This window comes from Calypte anna, chromosome W, assembly GCF_003957555.1.
Source record: "Calypte anna isolate BGI_N300 chromosome W, bCalAnn1_v1.p, whole genome shotgun sequence".
Classification (NCBI taxonomy): domain Eukaryota; kingdom Metazoa; phylum Chordata; class Aves; order Apodiformes; family Trochilidae; genus Calypte; species Calypte anna.
Window position 1 is genome coordinate 14991002 of NC_044276.1, and position 21007 is coordinate 15012008.

At 47.1% G+C, this 21007-nt stretch overlaps 1 protein-coding gene across 1 annotated transcript; it reads left to right on the forward strand.

Moving 5' to 3' along the window:
• Positions 1-10011: 10011 nt before the first annotated feature.
• Positions 10012-11412, forward strand: LOC115600103 (mothers against decapentaplegic homolog 7-like). The gene is made up of 2 exons (XM_030468336.1): positions 10012-10147; positions 10290-11412. The coding sequence occupies exons 1-2, from the start codon at positions 10012-10014 to the stop codon at positions 10826-10828; spliced, it is 675 nt and encodes a 224-aa protein (XP_030324196.1). The 3' UTR covers positions 10829-11412.
• Positions 11413-21007: the final 9595 nt, after the last annotated feature.

A 21007-nucleotide genomic window follows, 5' to 3' on the forward strand; every position in this document is an offset into this window, starting at 1 on the left:
AGAACTGGGCCCAACACTGATCCCTGGGGGACACCACTAGGGACTGGCCGCCAACTGGATGCAGCCCCGTTCAGCACCACTCTCTGGGCCTGGCCCTCCAGCCAGTTCCTAACCCAGCGCAGAGTGCCCCTGTCCAAGCTGTGGGCTGACAGCTTCTTCAGGAGAATGCTGTGGGAGACGGTGTCAAAGGCCTTGCTGAAGTCCAGGTAGACCACATCCACAGCCTTCCCCTCATCCGCCAGGCGGGTCACCTGATCATAAAAGGAGATCAGGTTGGTCAGATAGGACCTACCCTTCCTAAACCTGTGCTGGCTGCGTCTAATCCCTTGTCCATCCTGCAGGTGCTGTGTGATTACACTGAGGATGATCTGTTCCATAACCCTGCCAGGCACTGAGGTCAGGCTGACGGGCCTGTAGTTTCCTGGGTCCTCTTTCCGTCCCTTTTTGTGGATTGGCGTGACATTCGCCAACTTCCAATCATCTGGGATGTCCCCAGTGAGCCAGGACTGTTGGTAGATGATAGAGAGAGGCTTGGCGAGCTCTTCTGCCAGCTCTCTCATCACCCTTGGGTGGATCCCATCTGGTCCCATAGACTTGTGGGGATCCAAGCATCTCAGTAGGTCACTGACTGTGTCCTTCAGGATTACAGGGGGGCTGTTTAGATTCATGTCACTTTCTATGAGCTCCAGAAGCCATCCGTCTTCAGGGTAACCTGTCTTTCTGCTGAAAACTGAGGTAAAGAAGGTGTTAAATACCTCAGCCTTTTCTTCATCTTTGACAACTATATTCCCACCCGTGTCCAGTAAAGGATGGATGTTTTCCTTGCCCCTTCTTTTGCCATTAATGTATCTGTAGAAGGACTTTTTGTTATCCTTCAGAGAGGTGGTGAGATTCAGTTCAAGTTGTGAACTGAAGTCCTCCCAGTACAATCCCATCAGTGCTAGAGAATAGAAAAAGGGGCATGTGCAGCAAAATAGGATTTATGGGGATTTTCCATGTGGACCCACATACCCTCAATCCTACCTGGGTGGCTTGAGGGTCTTAAAAACCTCATGGATGTTGGCAGCACCTCTCTGGAAGGGTCCCGCCTCCCCTTGAGGCATCCCTTCATTCCACCCAACCGTGCCAGGTTAGAGCCTGAGGAAGGGATTCCCGTCCTACTGCTTTTTGGAAAGAAGGGCAAAGTTTTCCCACACCTGAGGGGTTGCAGCAGGAGAGGCAGATAAAGAAGGTTCTCTGAAATTCAAACTTAAAAAAAAATTAAAAAATAAAAAAATTAGCCTGTCTGTATACTAAACATCAGCAAAGAGGCCCATTAACTATAAATATTATGAATGGATTTGGCTGCCTTCTTCATCCCCACCCTTCCTCTAAGGCTTTTTTCTGAGCTGAGTTGAAATTCGGCCTTCAGACAGCACAATACTCTATAATTTGCATGGCTGATGAGGCCCCAAGCCTGGTACAGAGGAAGCTGGAGTCAGCTGGCTGCTATCTAACCACTGGAGACAGACAGACAGGCGTTTTTGGTGTGTGCCTGCATAGTATTACACACAATGGGCACACAAAATGGTTCTTCTCGGGTTGTTTTTAAGCTGTGGTAATTGATTAATCACCCTCTTTAGACAGTAGCAATGACTAAGAGGATGTTTATGAATCAAATTTCTGGGCTTCAGTGGACTCTGTGAACTCAAGAGTTTCAGTTTGGTTCTTTCTTTGCCGTCACCTGCCCTCCTCCCTTCTCTTTGCTGTTCCTTTGGTGCAAGGGACATCAAGGACATGGCCTTCTTTCACACTTCTATATTGATCAACCTATATTTTTCAAGCTTGGACATTCCTCCTGGGCTAACCTTGGCATTTACCCTATTCCTACCCACTCTTGCAGGTTTGTAGATCTGCCACCACTTGCTTGCAGGGACCCTTTCTGTGTTTGTTTTCTTGCTTTTAGGTCCCATCCCTGAATTAACCCTCAGGGCTGGGTTCCAGTTTGGGAGAAGGTTGACTCAAGATGCCACCAGGTTGGGATGGGAACATTTAAGGGATGTCATCTCTACCCACCTCGTTTTTGTCCTGATTTCCCAAGAGGGTTTCCCAGCCATGGTGATGGTGATGGAAGTTCTTGGTTGGATCACCATGGGGACTGAGCAGAGTACTCCCAAGGCCATAGGTTGCCACTAACATGACTGAACCAAAGGCCTGGTTACAAATATCAGGAAATCTCACTCCTAGTTTCTGCTGAACTTGATCCTCTGTGTCCCCATCAGACTCCCAAGGTTTCCAACCTCTTGGTAACATCTCCAGTTCTGGATACCAGCCTGTAGAAAACCTTGGAAAACTGAAGTCTTGGAGTCTTGGGGTGGGGGAAGTCAGCTGGCCATTTCTTTTCCTGCAAGATTGACTTCTGCTAAAAGCGAGAAGTCATTTAGGTGACTGGTGAACGACTTGTTAATAAATTAAAGAAGTCATCTTAAGGCTCTTTATCCTGTGTGTCTACTGTACTGTACTGACATAGACACAAATTTATGGTATAGCCTGTCAATCCATGGATTAAGGACTCCATAAGTACCTGCTGACACAATGGGCTCTAATGGCTTCTAAAGAGATGTTATGGTCTATCATGTCAATAATCCAGAGATTAAGGACTCCCTAAGTACTTGTTGATGTGACCGACTGTCCTGGCTCTTTTGGGGACTCTTGTGGTGGAGGAACCCCGTGGGCCACCATGGGTGGTGGCATCCCTCTGCAGTAGGTAAGGGTTTATTTTCTCTGCAAACAACAGGAGCTAAATAAGCATTCAGACATCATCCTGGCCATCAAAAGCAGGGAGGAGGGGAGGAAGCTGAATCTGTCTAGCCCTGGTGTGCAAGGAGATATAAAAGGTTTGGGGGCAAATATTGCCATGGGTGGTGTCTCCAGGCTGCCCACAAACTCTGTTAAAGGCACAAAGACCCTTTTTGTGCAGCAGGATCTATCCTTTAATTTGGATTTTTTTCCCTTTGCTTTTGTAAAGCATACCTGGAAATTTGGCTTTGAAAGACTTTTCTCTTGGGTTTGGTTTTTGTTTTTTTTTGTTTGGTTTGGTTTGAGTGTGTGTTTCCCTGCCCAAGTAGCCTGTAAATTACTGAGAGACTGGAAAGGAAGCAAAATTTCCCTTTTTGGTGCCCTTTTTAAAATTTCCTTTCATGTGCTGCGTGGTTGCACATCATGTTTGGTGTTCTTCTCCTTTTCACATCTGGGGTAGGAGTTCCAGTGATACTACAAAAAAATCCACTTGTCAGTAACACAAGGGGCAAAACTGGAACAGGAGCTCACAAATGGCATTTAAGGTCAGCCAAGTGAGATTACCAAGTGTGAGACACACTGAGCTTGGTCTCAACCTTGGCCCCAGCCAGACCACACATTGTGCTGACACCAGGCCAGATCTTTTTTTTTTGTTTGTTTGTTTGTTTTTTGTTTTTGTTTGAAGCACAGATGCCCTTGGTGTGAGCTGCCAGATAAAGGAGGAAGGACCATGGGGTCATCTGCTGATTGGCAGTTGGCAGTGTCCACATTGCTGGTTTTCCAGCAGAAAGCTGTCTCCTGGGATGTGAAGCATGGATCTCCCCACCTCTCTGGGTCTCCTTGCTTCTCCAGATGTTCCAGGATGCTCCAGGAGCATGTTCCCTTGAGGAAAGGTCCATAAGACCTATCTTCTGGTGCTGTGATTTCTTGCTGTACATCTGCAGTAATTTCTCCCCTGTCTTTACCCATTTGTGGGGGGTTATTGGTCATGTGTGCAGTGTCACCCCTGCGTATGTCCCAGATGAAGGCACCAGAAAACCTGAGCCACCTGATCTAGTCAAAGATGGTCTTGCTCATTGTAAGGAAGGTTGTACAAGATGGCCTCATAAGATCCATTCCAACCAAAACCATTTGGTCATTCTGTGAAAAGGGGGAGGTTTGGGTCAGCAGTTTTGGGTGACAATTGAAAAACCCTCTTGACATGACCAAGATGGGAGTAGTCCCAGGGGGTGGAATATCTCAGCAGGTGCTAAACTTGCTGTTTTCTTTCCAGGCTGCTTGATTACAGGAAAACCTTCAGCTATGTCAAAACAAAACAAAGCCAAACAAAAGATCTCCAGCCTACCTCCCCTCCACGTTCATGAACTTGGCACTGGGACAAGGCTAAGATCCAAAAGACAGCCAGGGATTGCATTGATTTTGGGTTTGTTTTTATTATTATTTTTGTGTTTTAAATTCAGTTTTGCTGAAATGTTTCAGTTCTTCCTTAATGAAAAGGAAAAAAAAAAAGAACTTCCTTAAATTCTACTAAAACTGCTGGAGCAGCTCAGAAAGAAAAAGTACTGAATGCAAGATTGGTTTGGGTTGGAAGGGACCTTAAAGATCATTCAGTTCCAACCCCCCTGCCTTGGACAGGGACACCTCCCACTAGACCAGATGTACAGGTGCCATGGTTTCATCATCTTAAAAGTGTACATGTGACTCTCATCTACCAACAGTCCTGGCTCACGAGGGACATCCCAGATGATTGGAAGTTGGCGAATGTCACACCAATCCACAAAAAGGGCCGGAAGGAGGACCCGGGAAACTACAGGCCCGTCAGCCTGACCTCAGTGCCTGGCAGGGTCATGGAACAGATCATCCTCAGTGCAATCACACAGCACCTGCAGGATGGGCAAGGGATCAGACCCAGCCAGCATGGGTTTAGGAAGGGCAGGTCATGCCTGACCAACCTGATCTCCTTTTATGATCAGGTGACCCGCCTGGTGGATGAGGGGAAGGCGGTGGATGTGGTCTACCTGGATTTCAGCAAGGCCTTTGACACCGTCCCCCATAGCATTCTCCTGAAAAAGCTGTCAGCCCGCAGCTTGGACAGGAGCACCCTGTGCTGGGTTAGGAACTGGCTGGAGGGCCGGGCCCAGAGAGTGGTGCTGAACGGGGCTGCATCCAGTTGGCGGCCGGTCACTAGTGGTGTCCCCCAGGGATCAGTATTGGGCCCAGTTCTGTTTAATATCTTTATCGACGACTTAGACGAAGGGATTGAGTCCATCATCAGCAAATTCGCAGATGACACCAAGCTGGGAGGAAATGTGGACCAACTCGAAGGAAGGAGGGCTCTGCAGAGGGACCTGGACAGACTAGAGAGCTGGGCCGATTCCAACGGGATGAGGTTCAACAAGGCCAAGTGCCAGGTCCTGCACTTTGGCCACAACAACCCCATGCAGCGCTACAGGCTGGGCACAGAGTGGTTGGAGAGCAGCCAGGCAGAAAGGGACCTGGGAGTCTGCATTGACAAGAAACTAAACATGAGCCAGCAGTGTGCCCAGGTGGCCAAGAAGGCCAATGGCATCCTGGCCTGTATCAGAAACAGCGCCACCAGCAGGTCCAGGGAGGTGATTCTTCCCCTGTACTCAGCGCTGGTTAGGCCACACCTCGAGTACTGTGTCCAGTTCTGGGCCCCTCAGTTTAAGAAGGATGTAGAGGTCCTGGAACAGGTCCAAAGGAGGGCAACCAGGCTGGTGAAGGGACTCGAGCACAGGCCCTATGAGGAGAGGCTGAGAGAGCTGGGGCTGTTCAGCCTGAAGAAGAGGAGGCTCAGGGGAGACCTCATCGCTGTCTACAACTACCTGAAAGGAGGCTGTAGCGAGGTGGGAACTGGACTCTTTTCACAGACGACCTTGAACAAGACAAGAGGACACAGTCTTAAGTTGTGCCAGGGGAGGTTTAGGTTAGATATTAGAAAGAATTTCTTCACGGAGAGGGTGATTAGGCTATGGAATGGACTGCCCGGTGAGGTGGTAGATTCTCCGTCCCTGGAGACATTTAAAAAAAGACTGGATGTGGCACTCAGTGCCATGGTCTAGCAACTGCTCCGGTGGGTCAAGGGTTGGACTAGATGATCTCTGAGGTCCCTTCCAACCCGGCTAATTCTATGATTCTATGATTCAAAAAGCCCCACCAGAGATTTCTTGCCACTTCCAGGAGCTATGAGTGTGAGTCCTCCTGCCACGGCTTGAGAGAACCAAGCATGGGCCTGGTATGGATAAATCTGGGTGTTTCCTGGTGTGACTTTCTCATACACACCTCCATGTGGACCTCCTCATTTTTAGAAGCTGTTGATTTTTTAGGGTTATTTTATATTTTAAGGTTATTGCTCTGGTGTCTCATCTTCCAGGATTTTTGTGTTTTCTTTAACATCCCTCCCTGGAGCAGATTGATGCCCCAAGCAACATGTGCACATCCCAAGCTAGAAAAACCCTGGCTCTGGACTATTACTGAATGATTTTGGATAGGACTTGATGTTCTTGAGGGTCAAGACAGATGGTGGGAAACCTCCCAGCTTCTCACTCTGTGTTGGGAAGTAACTGGGATGATGCTTTTGGGGAGGACACTGTCTTCTCCAAGAGATGCACTGGTAAAAGTCAAGGAAGTAATTCCAGGAAAGTGTAGGGGGGGGAAAAAAGTGGAGAAAAGTCAGGGCTTTTGGGGGGGAATGTGATGTTGAATAATGGAGTTGTGCTGGGGCACCGTCATCTTCATCACCAACCTTCCCAAAAATGGTACTTCAGAGACATTGGGGTGTCAACTATTGCCTTCATTTCTCTTTTTCATGCAGAAATGTGCTCTGCTTTCGATGGACGTTCTGTGTAGACCCAACTATAAATGATCAGTATGACCAATTCTTTAAATTCTTGTGGCCAGCTCGCTTCATTTTCAGTGATTTATGGATATTTTAAGATATATTTTTTTTTTCTCCCCAATAAGCTTGGACAATGGGCTGGGGGGGAGCCCGACGGAGTCCCTAGGCAGGCTCTAATCCAAACCATGGGGAAAAAAAAAGAAATAATAATAATAAAAAAAAGAACAGACCACCAATAGCAGCAAACAGAGGATGCTTAATAATGAAATAATAGCTTGGATGTTTAGGGCATTAAACATTATCATGGTTTGCTGAAATATGGGATCACTCTCCATTTAATAGGAAGCTTCCAGGCATTTAAAGAGAGATGTGTTTGCTCTGAGGAGCTCATAAAAAATGATCCTTTTAACTCAAAAAACAGGGATTCCAAAGCATTTCTTAACTGTTGGGACATGAGGAAGGATCGTGGATGCAATTTTCCAGAGATTTGGTTATTGGGGGTTGTTTTGGGGGGGTGTTGTTAGCAGCAGGCAGAGGTGGGAGTTGGATGGTGGGTCTGGATGAACCCATTTTTGGGGGGACTCCATCCACCCATTGGCTTCATTTCCCCAGCCACCTAAAAAGAAAAAAAAAAAGCCCAACCCAAATCACCATCACTGTAGGAAGCATCTCTGTGTCATCTTTTCCTCCTCTCCTACCCTAGTGATGCCACCAGCTATTCCCGCCCCTTTTTCCTGAAGCAGGGAGGGCGAGTGGGAGCTGGGAGGCTCCCCCAGGGTCCCAACAACTGTGCTGGGAGTCTTGCTCCTGTTTATCCCAGCTCAAGTCTCAGATTCTCATGGCTTTTTGACTAGGCAGGCAGTCAACAGACAAAGCCCACAAGAGGAAGAGGCTCTGGCATATTTAAACTGTTTGCTGGCATTGGCTCCTTAAAAAAAAAAAAAAAAAAAAAAATTCTGGATTACCTAAGACTTGTCCTTGAGATATGGTCACCCCATGTCATTGAAAAACCTAGTGGGATTAATTCATGAACTTCCAGCCCTCCATAAAGGTCTGTTCATTCATAGCCAAGGCAGTTTTGGGGTTTTTTAAATTTTATTTTAAGTTTGGTTTTTTTTCCCAAATGTGCTGACAATTAAACTCTGCAATGAGCTGCTTGTGAATTTGTTTAAGCAGAAATATGTGAAAAAGTCTTCTCTTTTCCCTCCCCCCATCTCCTTCTGAAAGGGATGCTTTTTTGTGTCTTAATTCAAACCTGTAGGAATTTTGATGGGGGTTCAGTTTTGCTTCAGAATTCTCTCAACTGCTGTAAAAGGCATAACCCAAGAGATTTTGGGCATTTCTGGCAGGTCGTGATGGGGAGTGTGTAGGGGAGGGGGTGCCATGGGTGATTGAGATGGGGTTGGATCCAGGAACATCATCCCCCTAAATCCAGGAGCATTTCCCCCCCTGGAGCATTTTTCCCTCATGGATCCTGGGAGATTATACCTCAGGAGCATCATTCCCCCCAGATCCAGGAATATTTCCCCCCATGGATCCTGGAGCGTCATCCCACTGGATCCAGGAGCATTTTCTCCTCATGGGTCCTGAGGCATCGTTTCCCCAGATGCAGGAGCAGCGTCCTCTGGATCCAGGAGTACTTTTCCCCCATGGATTCTGAGGCATCATCCCCTGGATCCAGGAGTATTTCTCCCCCTGAATCCAGGAGCATTTTCTCCCCAAGGGTCTGGGGGCATAATCCCCCAGTATCCAGGAGAATCATCCCCCTGGATCTAGGAGCACTTTGCCGCATAAATCTTGAAGCATCACCCCTCTGGACCCAGGAGCATCATCTCCCTGGATGCAGGAGCATTTTCCCCCCATGAATCCTGGGGCATCATCCTCCCAACATCCAGGAGCATTATCCCCCTAGGATCCAGGAGCATCCTCCTTGGAGCCAGGGGGGGATCACATTCCCATCACACCCCTGGATTCAGAAGCATCTCCCAGCAATTTCTACCCCCCCCAGTTCTTCTGTCTCCCAGGCAGGGAGGGAAGCCCCATCCTGAGGGTGTTTCTTGCCTTGCCAGCTGCACCTTTGGGTGGGAGGCACCCCATTTGGGTTAGGGGGGGAGTAACCCCATGTACATGCAACGAAATCTTGTAACCAAAAAAAATCTTGCACCAAAAAGTGGGGGGGAGGGGGGATAAACCAGGACATCTTGATGGATGCCATCCCAGGGACCATCCTCCTGCTGCTTGGCCCCCATCTCTGCCTTTACCCAGGAGCAAGGGTCCCTATTTTGAGGCATATAGTCAGACCCATTTTTAGTAGCTGCCTCCAGCAACTAGAGAAATATTTTCCTTGCTGGCATGGAAATGAGGAAATGAAAAGTGTGTGGCTGAGCCTGCTGCCTTTTTTTTTTTTTTTTTATTTATTTATTTATTTATTTATTTTTAAAAGCATAGCACAGGGCTCCAAGCGGGGCTGGGAGAGGGAAGAAAAATGCCTGCACTGGGGAAAAAGGGTTATTAATAACAGAAAATAATGATTAAAACCAGAGCAGGCAGCATTTTAATGGAAGGTTGGGGGATTCTTAGGTGATGGAGGGGGAGATTTGGGGAGCTGGGTACCCATCCCATGGTGCAGGGGAATTATTTTGGAAGCACTCACTAACTCACATTCACAGCTTGATTTGATTTTTTAAAGATAGTATTTCCTTTTTTTTTAAGCTACAATTATCGAGCTGAATAATTCCAGGTCTTAACATGTCTACTGAAGCTCAAAGGAATTACCCACCAAGCAGCACTGAGCTGCTAAGGATCCTCCTGTCAGATAAAGGCATTTTTTGTCCCATTTTTCACACCCCCCTCTGCCCCCACCTTGCTTTTTCCTCCTGCCTGGTAACATGGTACACACGAAGTAGCTACAGCAAAGGGAGTTGAGAGAAAGGCTACTAGATTAAATTTCTGGGTTTTTTGGAGGTTTTGGGGGTTTTTTTAGGGTAGTTTTGTTAACTTCTCTGGGAATCAGATAATGGTTTGGGTTGGAAGGGACTTGAAAGATCATCTGGCTCCAAATGTGAGATTTCTGCTCCTCACCCTGTGGGCTGGGGCTTCATCTAATGTCTCCATCCTGCAGAGAAAAACTCCATGAGCTAAAGCAAGCAGGTTCTTGTCCCCTCCATAGGGTGACCTTCAATGTGCTTTTCTTAGCAGCATCTCAATTTTGGGGGGTATCTGTGGAGCAGATATTTAAGAAGTGGATCCATCAAATGATTGCAGGAAATTTAGGGTGTTTGGTCTTGCTGGATGCAGTTGGCTGGAGCATCTCATCTCTCCCATTGGCACTGAAAGTGGTCCTGGTGATGGTGTGGGGAAGGGATGGCTGCACCATGGGTGCTGCTGGTGGGTCTCAAGCCACTTCTGGAGGTCGACCTGGTGACCTAGGAGCTATAAATCCAACAGTGGAGTCCTCCAAATCTGAGTTAGCTTTAATGGTTTCTTTATCCCATGGCTTCTGGAAAAAGGGTGGGTGTGCTCTGGGGGTTGGTGTGTGCATGGAGAGCAGCATGAAGACATGGGCTGGCAAGGTCCTGCCATCATCGTGTTGCTTTTGGGTTCTCTTCCTCCCCATGGTGCTCAACATCTCTTTTTTGTTCCTTTTTGGTAGATTTCCAAGTTCTTCAGGAGCCGGGGAATCGATCACACTGGTGCGTGGTGGCATACTGGGAAGAGAAGACACGTGTGGGTCGGCTGTACTCTGTCCGAGAGCCCTCCCTGGATATCTTCTATGATCTACCTCAAGGGAATGGTTTCTGCCTCGGACAGCTCAACTCAGACAACAAAAACCAACTGGTGCAGAAGGTCAGGAGCAAGATTGGCTACGGGATCCAACTCACCAAGGAAGTGGATGGTGTGTGGGTGTACAACCGCAGCAGTTACCCCATCTTCATCAAATCAGCCACACTGGACAACCCTGATTCCAGGACGTTGTTGGTTCACAAAGTATTCCCAGGTTTTTCCATCAAGGCTTTTGACTATGAGAAGGCATACAGCTTGCAGAGACCCAACGACCACGAGTTCATGCAGCAGCCATGGACCGGATTTACCGTTCAGATCAGCTTTGTGAAAGGCTGGGGCCAGTGCTACACCAGACAGTTCATCAGCAGTTGCCCATGCTGGTTGGAGGTTATTTTTAATAACCGATGACTTGAGACAGAGTGGACTCATGACATTTATACTACTTTGCTGCTATTATTTCCTTCTGAGTGCTTGCTTTTCATGCAAACTTTTTTGGGGGGTTTGTTTTGTTTCGTTTGTTTGTTTTGCTTCGTTTTCTTTTCCCCCATCTTTTTGAGAAATAGCTTATGGAAAGATGATTTTTTTTTTGCCTCGGGTATTTTGATTTTTAAAGAAATCTCTATTTGTTTTTCTAAAAAAAAAGTGTGAATGACCAATAACTCAGAAGGGTGCAAGGTGTGGTGGTGGTGGGTGATGGATCACATACGATGGCTTTTTCACTCCTGGGAAAGGATTATCCTATGCAATGGATTCACAAGCCACATGCTCCATGCTACAGCTCCTTCTCTCAGCTAACACAACAAGATACCTGTGATTTTGAATTTTACACACCACCAATTCTTGCCACCAACCACCTCTGGTGGTGGTGACACCAAGAGCCCTACCCCAGTGGTGCTAAACCCGCTGAAGGATGGTGCAGAACCTTCCCAACTGGGTCTTTATACACCCTTTTAATTTTTTTTTTTAATTATTGCTGGGTTCACGTCTTGTCCCTGTGTTAATTTTTCTTTTTTTGGGGGGGGGAGTGTTTATTTTTGTGGGGTTTTTTGGGGTTTTTTTGGATGGTCATGGATGAAGAGAACAAGAGTGGCAAAACCTTGCACCAGGTCCCTGCATTGTGGTTGGGGCTGAGATGTGAAGTGATGGAAGAGGAAGCCTAAAGAAAAACAAACAAACAAACAAAAAAACCACCCAACAAACCAACAAAACAAATGAAACAAAGCAAAACAAGGGGAAAAGAGAAAATAAAGTGTTCATGATAGCTGGGCTGTTGTAACCTGCTTCCATCAGGTTATCCCAGTACCATCCTATCTGGAAATGCAGTTGTGCTTTTCATTTCTTCTTGAATTCATACACAAGTATGATCCTTTTACACTGTTCTTAGCTCAATGAGCATGTTTAGACCTTAACATAAGCTATTTTTCTAAATATAAAAGGTTTAAATGAACAAGAGAGCATTCTCATTTGAACTTTAGAATCGTAGTGCTTTTGAAATAAAACACACACACACACAGAAAAGGACTCCTTAAAAAAACAAAACCCTGAGATTTATTAAAGAAAAAAATGTATTTTATGTTATATATAAATATATTATTACTTGTAAATATAAAGACGTTTTATAAGCATCATTATTTATGTATTGTGCAATGTGTATAAATGACAAAAAAATAAGAAAGATGCACTTTGCTTTAATATAAATGCAAATAACAAATGCCAAATTAAAAAAACAAACAAACAAAAAACAGAACACGAGATTGGTGGGTTTTTTTTTTCTATGGGTGTTATCATCCAGATGAATGTTCTTTTCTAAAGGAGTTTATGTTCCATTAAAAAAAATAAAAAGCTACACTTGATCCCAGGCTGTGCTGAGTTGTTTCTTCAGTGGTGGGGATGGGGCAGGCAGGAGAGATGTTGCTCTTCAATGGAAACTGTGGGGCTGGTGGTGGGGACATCTACCCCATCCCCCTCTGGGACTTCTTTGGCATGGGTAGCATCAAGATTGAGTCACTCTTGAGCTTTGGGGTTCTTTAGGCTGATTTGGTGTGTGTGGTTCTGGGTTCCTCACCTTGGATGTACCTAATGAGCCAAGTCTGGAGGGGTTGGTTGGATCTGGGCAGGTTGCAGAGGGATGCCTGGCTTGCTGTCCAAAATCTGCTGGGGATACTTTTGTTATTCCTCTTACCTCATAATTTAACTTGAAAGAACCACCAAGTTCCATTCAACACTGTCCCAGACCATGAAATATCAGGGGAGGCCAAGTTTCTGCTCTGTTCTGGGACACAGGTGGCCTGTGCCACCAGGTGAGGAGGAAAACGTGAGGAGAAGAGGGGAAAAAAAGGGTCCTCAGTGGGTTTTCCTATTTCTTGCTCCCTTCATCTCTCATGCCTCTGGAATTAAAGGTTATTTTTCCTTTTGCCTCTCTCACTCTGCCTTCAAGCATTCACCACTCTGCTATATCCCATCATGGAGAAGGATCCTACAGCTGGTTCCTGCTTTTGTGGAGAGGAACCTTGAGTGGACACCACCAGAGTCCTGGAGACTGAAGACTTTGAAGAAGTGGAAGGCTCAGATGGACTTGGAAGCTCCCTCCTTGCCAAAATATCTGTTTGCCAGGAATATGACTTCCAGCCTCTTCTGCCCTTCACGTGGTTGATGGCTATAGCAGTAGATCACACTTGGTGAGCATCTGGACCAGCTTTGCTCAAGGCTGTGCCTTCCTGTTGGAGATGTTCCCAGCTCAGAGGAATTTATTGAGATCCTATGTTTGGCTTGCTCTCCATGGACTCTGCCTCCAGTTGGATTCATGCCATGGAGCTCAGCAGCCCACTAACCACCAAATTGATTTGCATCATGATCCTGCAATCTTTGCATGGCAGTTTCAATTTCCAGGCTTGGAAAATAATCTTGGTGGGAGTCATAATCAAAGGCTGAGGTCATGATGGACTCACCCACCCTGTCATGCTTGATAGGCACTAGGAGACACCTGGAAGGGCAGATGTTGGGACAGTGTCATCTCCACTACAATTTGGCTCATTTCTTTTCCATTCTGTGCCAACGAACTTGTAATATTTGGAAATCACATCAAACCTTTTCCGTGGTCCAGCAGCCAAGCTGGCATTGGTGGCTTACATCAGAACCTCAAGGAGGTTCCACTCTCACCTGTGTCCTTGACAACTACCCAGGCAACACCCCATGAAAGGCCCAGTAGATGAAGAAGGAAGCAGGAGACTTTTTTCAAGACTGTTGATACCTCCAAGCTTTTGTAGTGTTCGTTTCCAGGACTGTGCAGGCCTTGGGTTAGAAAGATCTCTCCAAGTCTAGGAGCCACCAGGTTGATGGTCACACTGGTCACACAACTGTTAAAGAAGTTGGCTTTTCCTCTGGGGTACCCAAAGGACAGGGAATGTTGGGTGTACTCATACTTCTCCCCAAGTTTGAGCTGTTGTGCTGGCACCTAGGGGTGGGTCTTTATCTGGAGGAGATGATAGGTTCCCTCTTGATGGACACCAAAGTATCAATGAGCCATGTAGGTGCACCAGAGGTATTTGCTGATGTTTTCACTTTGTTCCATGAGTTGGTACCATCCCATGGTTGTTAAAGCCCTGAAGCCTGGAGATGTGAGTTCTTGTCCCTGCTCTTTGGCCCATGAAACATGACCCAGTTGTTTCACCTTGCTGTTTCTCAGCATTTCCTTTGTGAGACACAGAGACTACAAATCATGAGAGCTGAAAGCAAGAGGATGGAAATACTGTACCCCTAAATGAACACTTAACAGCACTTCTTCCCTTTCCAGGGAGAAATTGTTCCCAAGCTCCAATCCAAACCTCCCCTGGCACAACTTGAGGCCGTTCCTCTTGTCCCATCACTTGTTCTTTGGTAGAAGAGAACATGATGCATAACCCTGGTGCAGAGCCACCATCCCAGTTTCATTCAGGTGATATTTAGTATCTCAGTTGTTGCCCAAGGCATCTGTGGGCCTTTGTTTTGCAGTTTGTGTGCAAGCCCACTTGGTGAATGGACCTTTTTTCCTGCAGGATGATGTGGTAGATATGGGTTGGCATCTCCACACAACTTAAAGAGTGAGTCCTTGGAAAATTAATTGCTTTCTGCTGATTGTACTTATCTCTCAGTGTTCACTAGTGTCAAGTTGGCTCAGTGGAGCTTAACTCAGTCTGCAACCAGTAGCTCACTTGGCTCTATATGTGTGTCCTGGTCTGCTAGAGCTTCTGGAGGCAAAGTGGTGAAGAACTGGCTTAAGATTGACTGACTGACTGACTGACTGACTGAATGAATGAATGAATGAATGAAAGCCACCAGGAGATGGGAACAGCAGGTGATTTGTCTCCAGGTGTTTAAACTTGGTGGTTGTAGGCAAGATGTCATGGTGGGGATAGATCTCTGATGGCTTAAGGGAGCAGATGAAGGTGGGCAGGGACAACCAATTAGAAGACATTCACAGCAAGGATGGATCTACTCCTGTGCTGTTTATTTGTAGCCACAGGGACTCACATGGGGTCCTGAGCCTTTTGGGGTGTTGTGAACAGAAAGACTTTGCCCTAAGCAGCCTACACATGAGCTGTGCTCTGCTGGGAATGACAGCAAGGCCAGGATTGGGTCCAACCCCCCAGTTCATGGTAGGAGAGGTCTGTCCCTTGTGACCTCAGTGTGTCACCAGGCTTTGGCAGGAGGACATCCCTGCTCAGGCTTTGCACGTTTGCCCAAGGGAATCAGAGGGACACCCCTGGGCTCTCCAGTGAGTCACTGTGTAATTTTTTGGGGGGTTGCTTAAAGATGAAATGAAACCAAACCCAAAACACTTGAGAGGCTCAGGTAGACTTCTTGTGGTTCACAGGGAAGTCACCACTGTGTCACATTTACCAGCCAAGGGTCCTGTCACCAGCTCCTGGTGGAAAACCCCAGGACAGTTCCTCTTCATCATGCTGATTAGACAAGTGTCATAAAGTGCCAAAGTACTCCTTGGTGATACATATGACCATCCTTTTTTGGTTGGGTTGTTTTGTTTTTTTTAAAACAGTCTGGTTTCTGAAAGCCAAGATTCTCTGATGGTCACATGTCCATCTGGCCATCAGCTGCACACTCAATAGTGCCTGAACTTTGTGACAATGTCATCAGATCAGAAATCCTGGTGGAAATCCTGGGGGAGTGGTGGAATTCAGTTCCACTTCCAGAAATGCAAGAGGCTGGGTGTAGGGAGAAGATCTAAATTTCCAGCTATCTTGGAGCCATGACTTGTACTCCTTGAAGGAGCCCAAGGCTGTGCTTTGGTGTCTGGCTGGGGCAGTGGTCATTTGGTAGCCACTTTTCTGAGTTGTTAGGAGATAAGGGAGCAAGGAACAGCAGGACCAAGCAGAAGCAGAACTCTAGCTTGGTGGTTCAGATACCCTGTGCAAGGAGATGTTGAGGTCCCCAGCCCTGCCTTTCCCCTTGTGCCTGGTGCCATGGGCAAGCTACAAGGACATGGAGCTGTTGGAGTGAGTCCAGAAGAGGCCATGGAGATGCTGGGAGGGCTGGAGTAGCTCTGAAGCCAGGATGAGAGAGTTGGGGTTGTTCAGCCTGGAGAAAAGAAGGCTCCAGGGAGACCTTAGAGCACCTTCCAGTGCCTCAAGGGGCTCCAGGAAAGCTGGGGAGGGACTTTGGACAAGGGCATGGAGGGATGGGATGAGAGGGAATGGCTTTCAACTTAAAGAGGGGAGACTGAGATGAGATATTAGGAGGAAATTCTTTGGTGTGAGGCTCAAAAGGATTCATAAATCCACCTTTACCCAAGGGTTCAAATCAAGCTAATATTCCAGCCTGGAGAAGAGGAGGCTCCAAGGTGACCTCAGAGCACCTTCCAATATCTGAAGGGCCTACAAGAAAGCTGGGTGAGTGCTTTTGACACGTGGGTGTACGGATAGGACAAGGGAAAATGTTTTAAAACTTGAAGAGGGGAGACTGAGGTTGGACATTAGGAAGAAATTCTTTGGTGCTGAGCTCCTCTCCCAGGTTTCCCAGAGAAACTGTGGCTGCCCCATCCCTGGCAGTGTCTCAGGTCAGGTTGGATGGGGCTTGGAGCAACCTGGGCTGGTGGGAGGTGCCCCTACCCATGGACGGGGGTTGGTAATGATCTTGAAGGTCCCTTCCAACCCAAACCATTCTCTGATATTTATTGTGGAGGATGGGAAGTCCTTGCTCTCTCTCCTGTAAACACACACCCATTTGAGCTGGAACAAGAAGGTGTCTCCTTACTTCTTCCACCCACTCAACCAGTCATAGCTCAGTCCATATGCACCACCAGGGGCTTCTGAGCTCCTTCAACCAAGATGACCTGAACCCTTTTGAGCCTCATGTTGTGAGCAGATTCTCCAAGCTCTTGGCTCCATCACTTTTAGTCTTGGATCTTTGGAGGCCAAGAGCTAAAGGAAGGGAGATCGAGGCCTCTTGGGTGCTCGAGCAGCTCTGGGAGTTAAATCTGGGTTTTTTGTTTGTTTGTTTTTTTATTTCTTTTTATTTATTTATTATTGGCTTCTGGCAGGGAGCAAAGTGTTGGCCAGGTTTCTTTATGTCAAACAAGGAACTGAGGAGCATCAATCAGAGGATGATGTGGGTGCTGGTGCTTACCAGGATTACAGCACACATGGAAAAAAACCCCACAACTAAATCTGTTCCAAAATTATCTGTTGCACACTAAGCAGCCTGGAAAGGAAGGACTAGGCCAGCTCAGGGTTTATTTTTAAAAACAGGGAAAGCCGGTTTACTAGAAACAAGGCCTTTTGTATAAAGTAATTACCTTAACTAAAGAGTCGTTAAGTGTAGCAAAGGGAGAACAAAAGAGAGAAATTGTCACCATGCGCGGGGCCGGCCTCGGGCTGGGGGCTGCTCCTGGCTCTCCGGGTTGGGCTTGCTCCTGGTTCTCCGCCGTTCGAGCCGCTGCTCTGTCTTTTCGTAGATGGAAACCGAGGTGGCGAGGTGGGGTAGCGTCTGAACGAAGAAGCCGCATTTTCCTTCTTTTCCTAGGGTTTTTTATACCCCAAAAAGAAAGAGGGTTCCCTTCATTCAAGATGGCCCTGATACATACAAATGTCCAGGCTTCCTGGGATGAGTCATTTCTTATCTTTGTTTCCTGGAATCCTGCTAGGTTTGGGCGACCTGATAAGTAACCTTTACCTCTAGGTGTCAGTCAGGCATACATTGAGGTAAACATATGGTAATTACAAGCCGAAAAAAGGAAAAAAAAACTGATTCAAGAAACATATTTTATATTTTCGGTTCCACATGTATACCACACAGGGTATTTGGTAGACCCTGTTGGAGGTGACCAAAGAGCAACCAGCCTACTTGATCTTACTGGGGCAGCCAGAAGGTTGGTGGGGCAGTGGGTGGGAAGGCCACTTGGCTGAGGTGGCCTCAGGAACTGAGAAGGAACATTGATGCCAACAAAGCCAACCCCCTGGAGATGCCCCAACACCCCAGAGCACCCCGTCAGAAGTGGGGTTTTTTTTGTCTCCGTCCCTTTGGAAGCCCAAGGCCCTGTGGCTTGATTTTTTTCCAACCCAACACATTATGGGGAAGCTGGGATGAATTTCATGCTTGGAGAACTTTTTTTGCTTTTAATAATTGATCAAGAGTCAACAGTGGGATGGAAAGGCTTCGTGCAGGCAGTGGTTGGCTGCCTGCAGGCTCCCCAGCCCATCTTCTGCTTCCAACCAGGAGATGAAGCTGCACAAGGTTGGAGTCGGACTATTAAGACCTTAGAGCCTCCACAACCAGGAGAAGTGGGTGGCTTTCATATTCCTGCCTGCAACATCTGGAGCCTGGACTCATAAAACTTTCCTTGTTACTTTAACCCTTCAAGATCTTTTTCTTTATCAAGGTTTTGGGTTTTTTTTTCATTTTCGAGACCATGAGGTTGCAGGTGGTGGAGCACTAAGCCCATGTGGGACCATCGCTAATTGGAGGAACCTATAGATAGAGGAAGAGGAGGACCTCAACCTGTAATTGGGACCATCCTATGGAAATCTCCAGCCTGGGAGAAGCTGTTGGGCTGGACCACTGGTGTTTTAGAGGGTATCCTAAACAGCAGCATTTTTGGGGACTTCTAAGGCCTTTTGCAGGGATGCATCACCCACTCTTAGCAACATGACTCTGAGGTTGGGTTGGTTTTCATCCCAGTCAATCCTGATGCTCCTAATACAAAGCCTTTCAGCTCTTGAAGGTCATGCTGAGTTCAGGAGGAAAATTTTCACCTAGGGCATATTTTTTTTGTTGCAGGAGAACAGATCTCCAGAAAGGGACCTGCTTTGTTATGGAAAAAAGATCTCCAGGTAGAGATCTGGCTCGTTTCTTGGGAAACTTCTGGAAGGTGGAGCTGGGGAAATTTTGGTGTTCAGAGCTCAGAAGCTTCAAATACATCCACCTCCTTCCTGGGGAAATAGCCAGTCCAACCTCAGCTGAACCAACAATGGGCACAGGATCATCATAAGGCAGAATTTGAGGCATGTCTAAAGCAGTCCTGAGAGTGGAGATGGTCACCATGAAGAGCAGGAACCCATGGAGATCTTGGTTGTTTATTTCTTCCCTGAAGTCTCATCTGTTTTTTATTTTTTTAAGGTCCACGCAGCATTCTTACCCATGGGATTGGTGGTCTCCCAGAAGCTCACGAGCATCTGAGAGCTCCAGAATTTTGTGGGCATCTCACCCTGGCTGGAAGCCCATATATTTCTCCAGTCCTTCAACTTCAGGATAAAGTTGAAAAGTCCATGTTGAAGACTCAGAGGTTGGATGGGTGAGGTAAAAGGAGGATTATTAGGAATGATCCTGACTTTTTTTTCTTTTTAGTTGTGTTGGCAGGGTTTGGCTGGGCTCTGGGACTCCTGGTGGCAGTAGCTGAGAGACAGCCCCAGGCTTGCCATGCCCAAGGCTATGGAAAAGCTCCTCCATCAGGCACTGAGACCTTCTGACCTGAATGATGTGGGAGATCCTCTTGCTCCAAGTCATCTGTGCTGGGCTGAGTGATGGGGGAGGAGGAAAAATGGGAGACCTTACACAGAGACATGATACACTGGATATGGACAAAGCCTTCCATATCCACCATCTCCTGAAGCCACACATCTCTGTTTGGGTTTTTTGTTTAGTTGGCTTTTTTTTGTTGTTTGGTTTTTTTGTTTGTTTGTTTTTAATGTTTGTATCTCCAAGTCTGCCCAGAACCCTAAAACTTGGACTTCAAGCTTTTCTTTCAAAAAGAAAACTGGTGTGAGCTCTCCCTCACATCTCATGGTCATGCAGTGGTCCATGGTGGCCTTGCTCTGCCTGTTCCTCCCACTGTTGCAGCCTTTCAGATGCATGACTGAACCCAAAATCCCTAAGCTTGAAGCTCTCTGGGTGACCTGGGGTTGGAGTTAGATGTAGATGAGCTCTTAGGAGGAAATTCTTTGTTGTGAGGGTGCTGAGCCCCTGTCCCAGGTTTCCCAGAGAAGCTGTGGCTGCCCCATCCCTGGCAGTGTCTCAGGTCAGGTTGGATGGGGCTTGGAGCAACCTGGGCTGGTGGGAGGTGTCCCTGCCCATGGCAGGGGGATGGAACTGGATGGTCTTTAAGGTCTTTTCCAGCCCAAACCAGTCTGGGATTCTATGACCTTGGGCAAGCTGCTTCTGCCTCAGTTTCCCTTTCTCTCAACCTCTGCTCCGGCCATCATCTGGGATGACTTTCCACCAGCAGCAAAAGTTGTTTATTTTAGAGGCTGGTGACAGCTTCTTCCCAGTCTATGTATACCCATTGCCCAACTGGGTGCCAGAGATGAAAGCCACCTAGCTTCCTAAAGGAGACCATGTCATGGGGAGTTTTAGCAGGCGCCGCCAGTGGTTGTAAAAACCGCCACGCCGGGAGGCATCAAAGAAGGTATGGCACCCTCAGCTCCCAGGCAGCAAGGAGGTGAAATGCCCTTCCAGTTCATAGAATCATAGAATTGGCTGGGTTGGAAGGGGCCTCAGAGATCATCAAGTCCAACCCTTGAACCACCGTTGCAGTTGCTAGACTATGGCACTGAGTGCCACATCCAGTCTCTTTTTAAATATCTCCAGGGACGGAGAATCCACTACTTCCCTGGGCAGCCCATTCCAATGCGTGATCACCCTCTCCGTAAAGAAATTCTTTCTAATATCTAACCTAAACTTCCCCTGGCACAACTTAAGACCAATAGAACCATAGACATGCTTTGGAGTTTGCTAAAACAAACAAACAAACAAAAACCAACCAAGAAGAGCAACAACAACAACAAAAAAAACCCAAACCCAACCCAACAACCACTTCTTATTAATCTGAGATTGAAATTGTAATTATGTCATCGCTCTGAACAACCCCATCAACAAGTTTGGGCATGGAGAGAATCTGAACAGTCAAGCCTGACCATCTCTTGCTCTCTGTCAGGGTTATTTGGGCTGGCACACCCCACTGCTCTCCATGGTGTCTTCTCCAGTCAGGCCCAAACGAGTGTTAGAGTCCTGGGGTCAAAGCAGCTCATGGGAGGTGTGATGTGTTTGTTTGCTGAGTTGTCACTGTCCTCTCTGCACCACTGCTGCAGGCATCTCCCC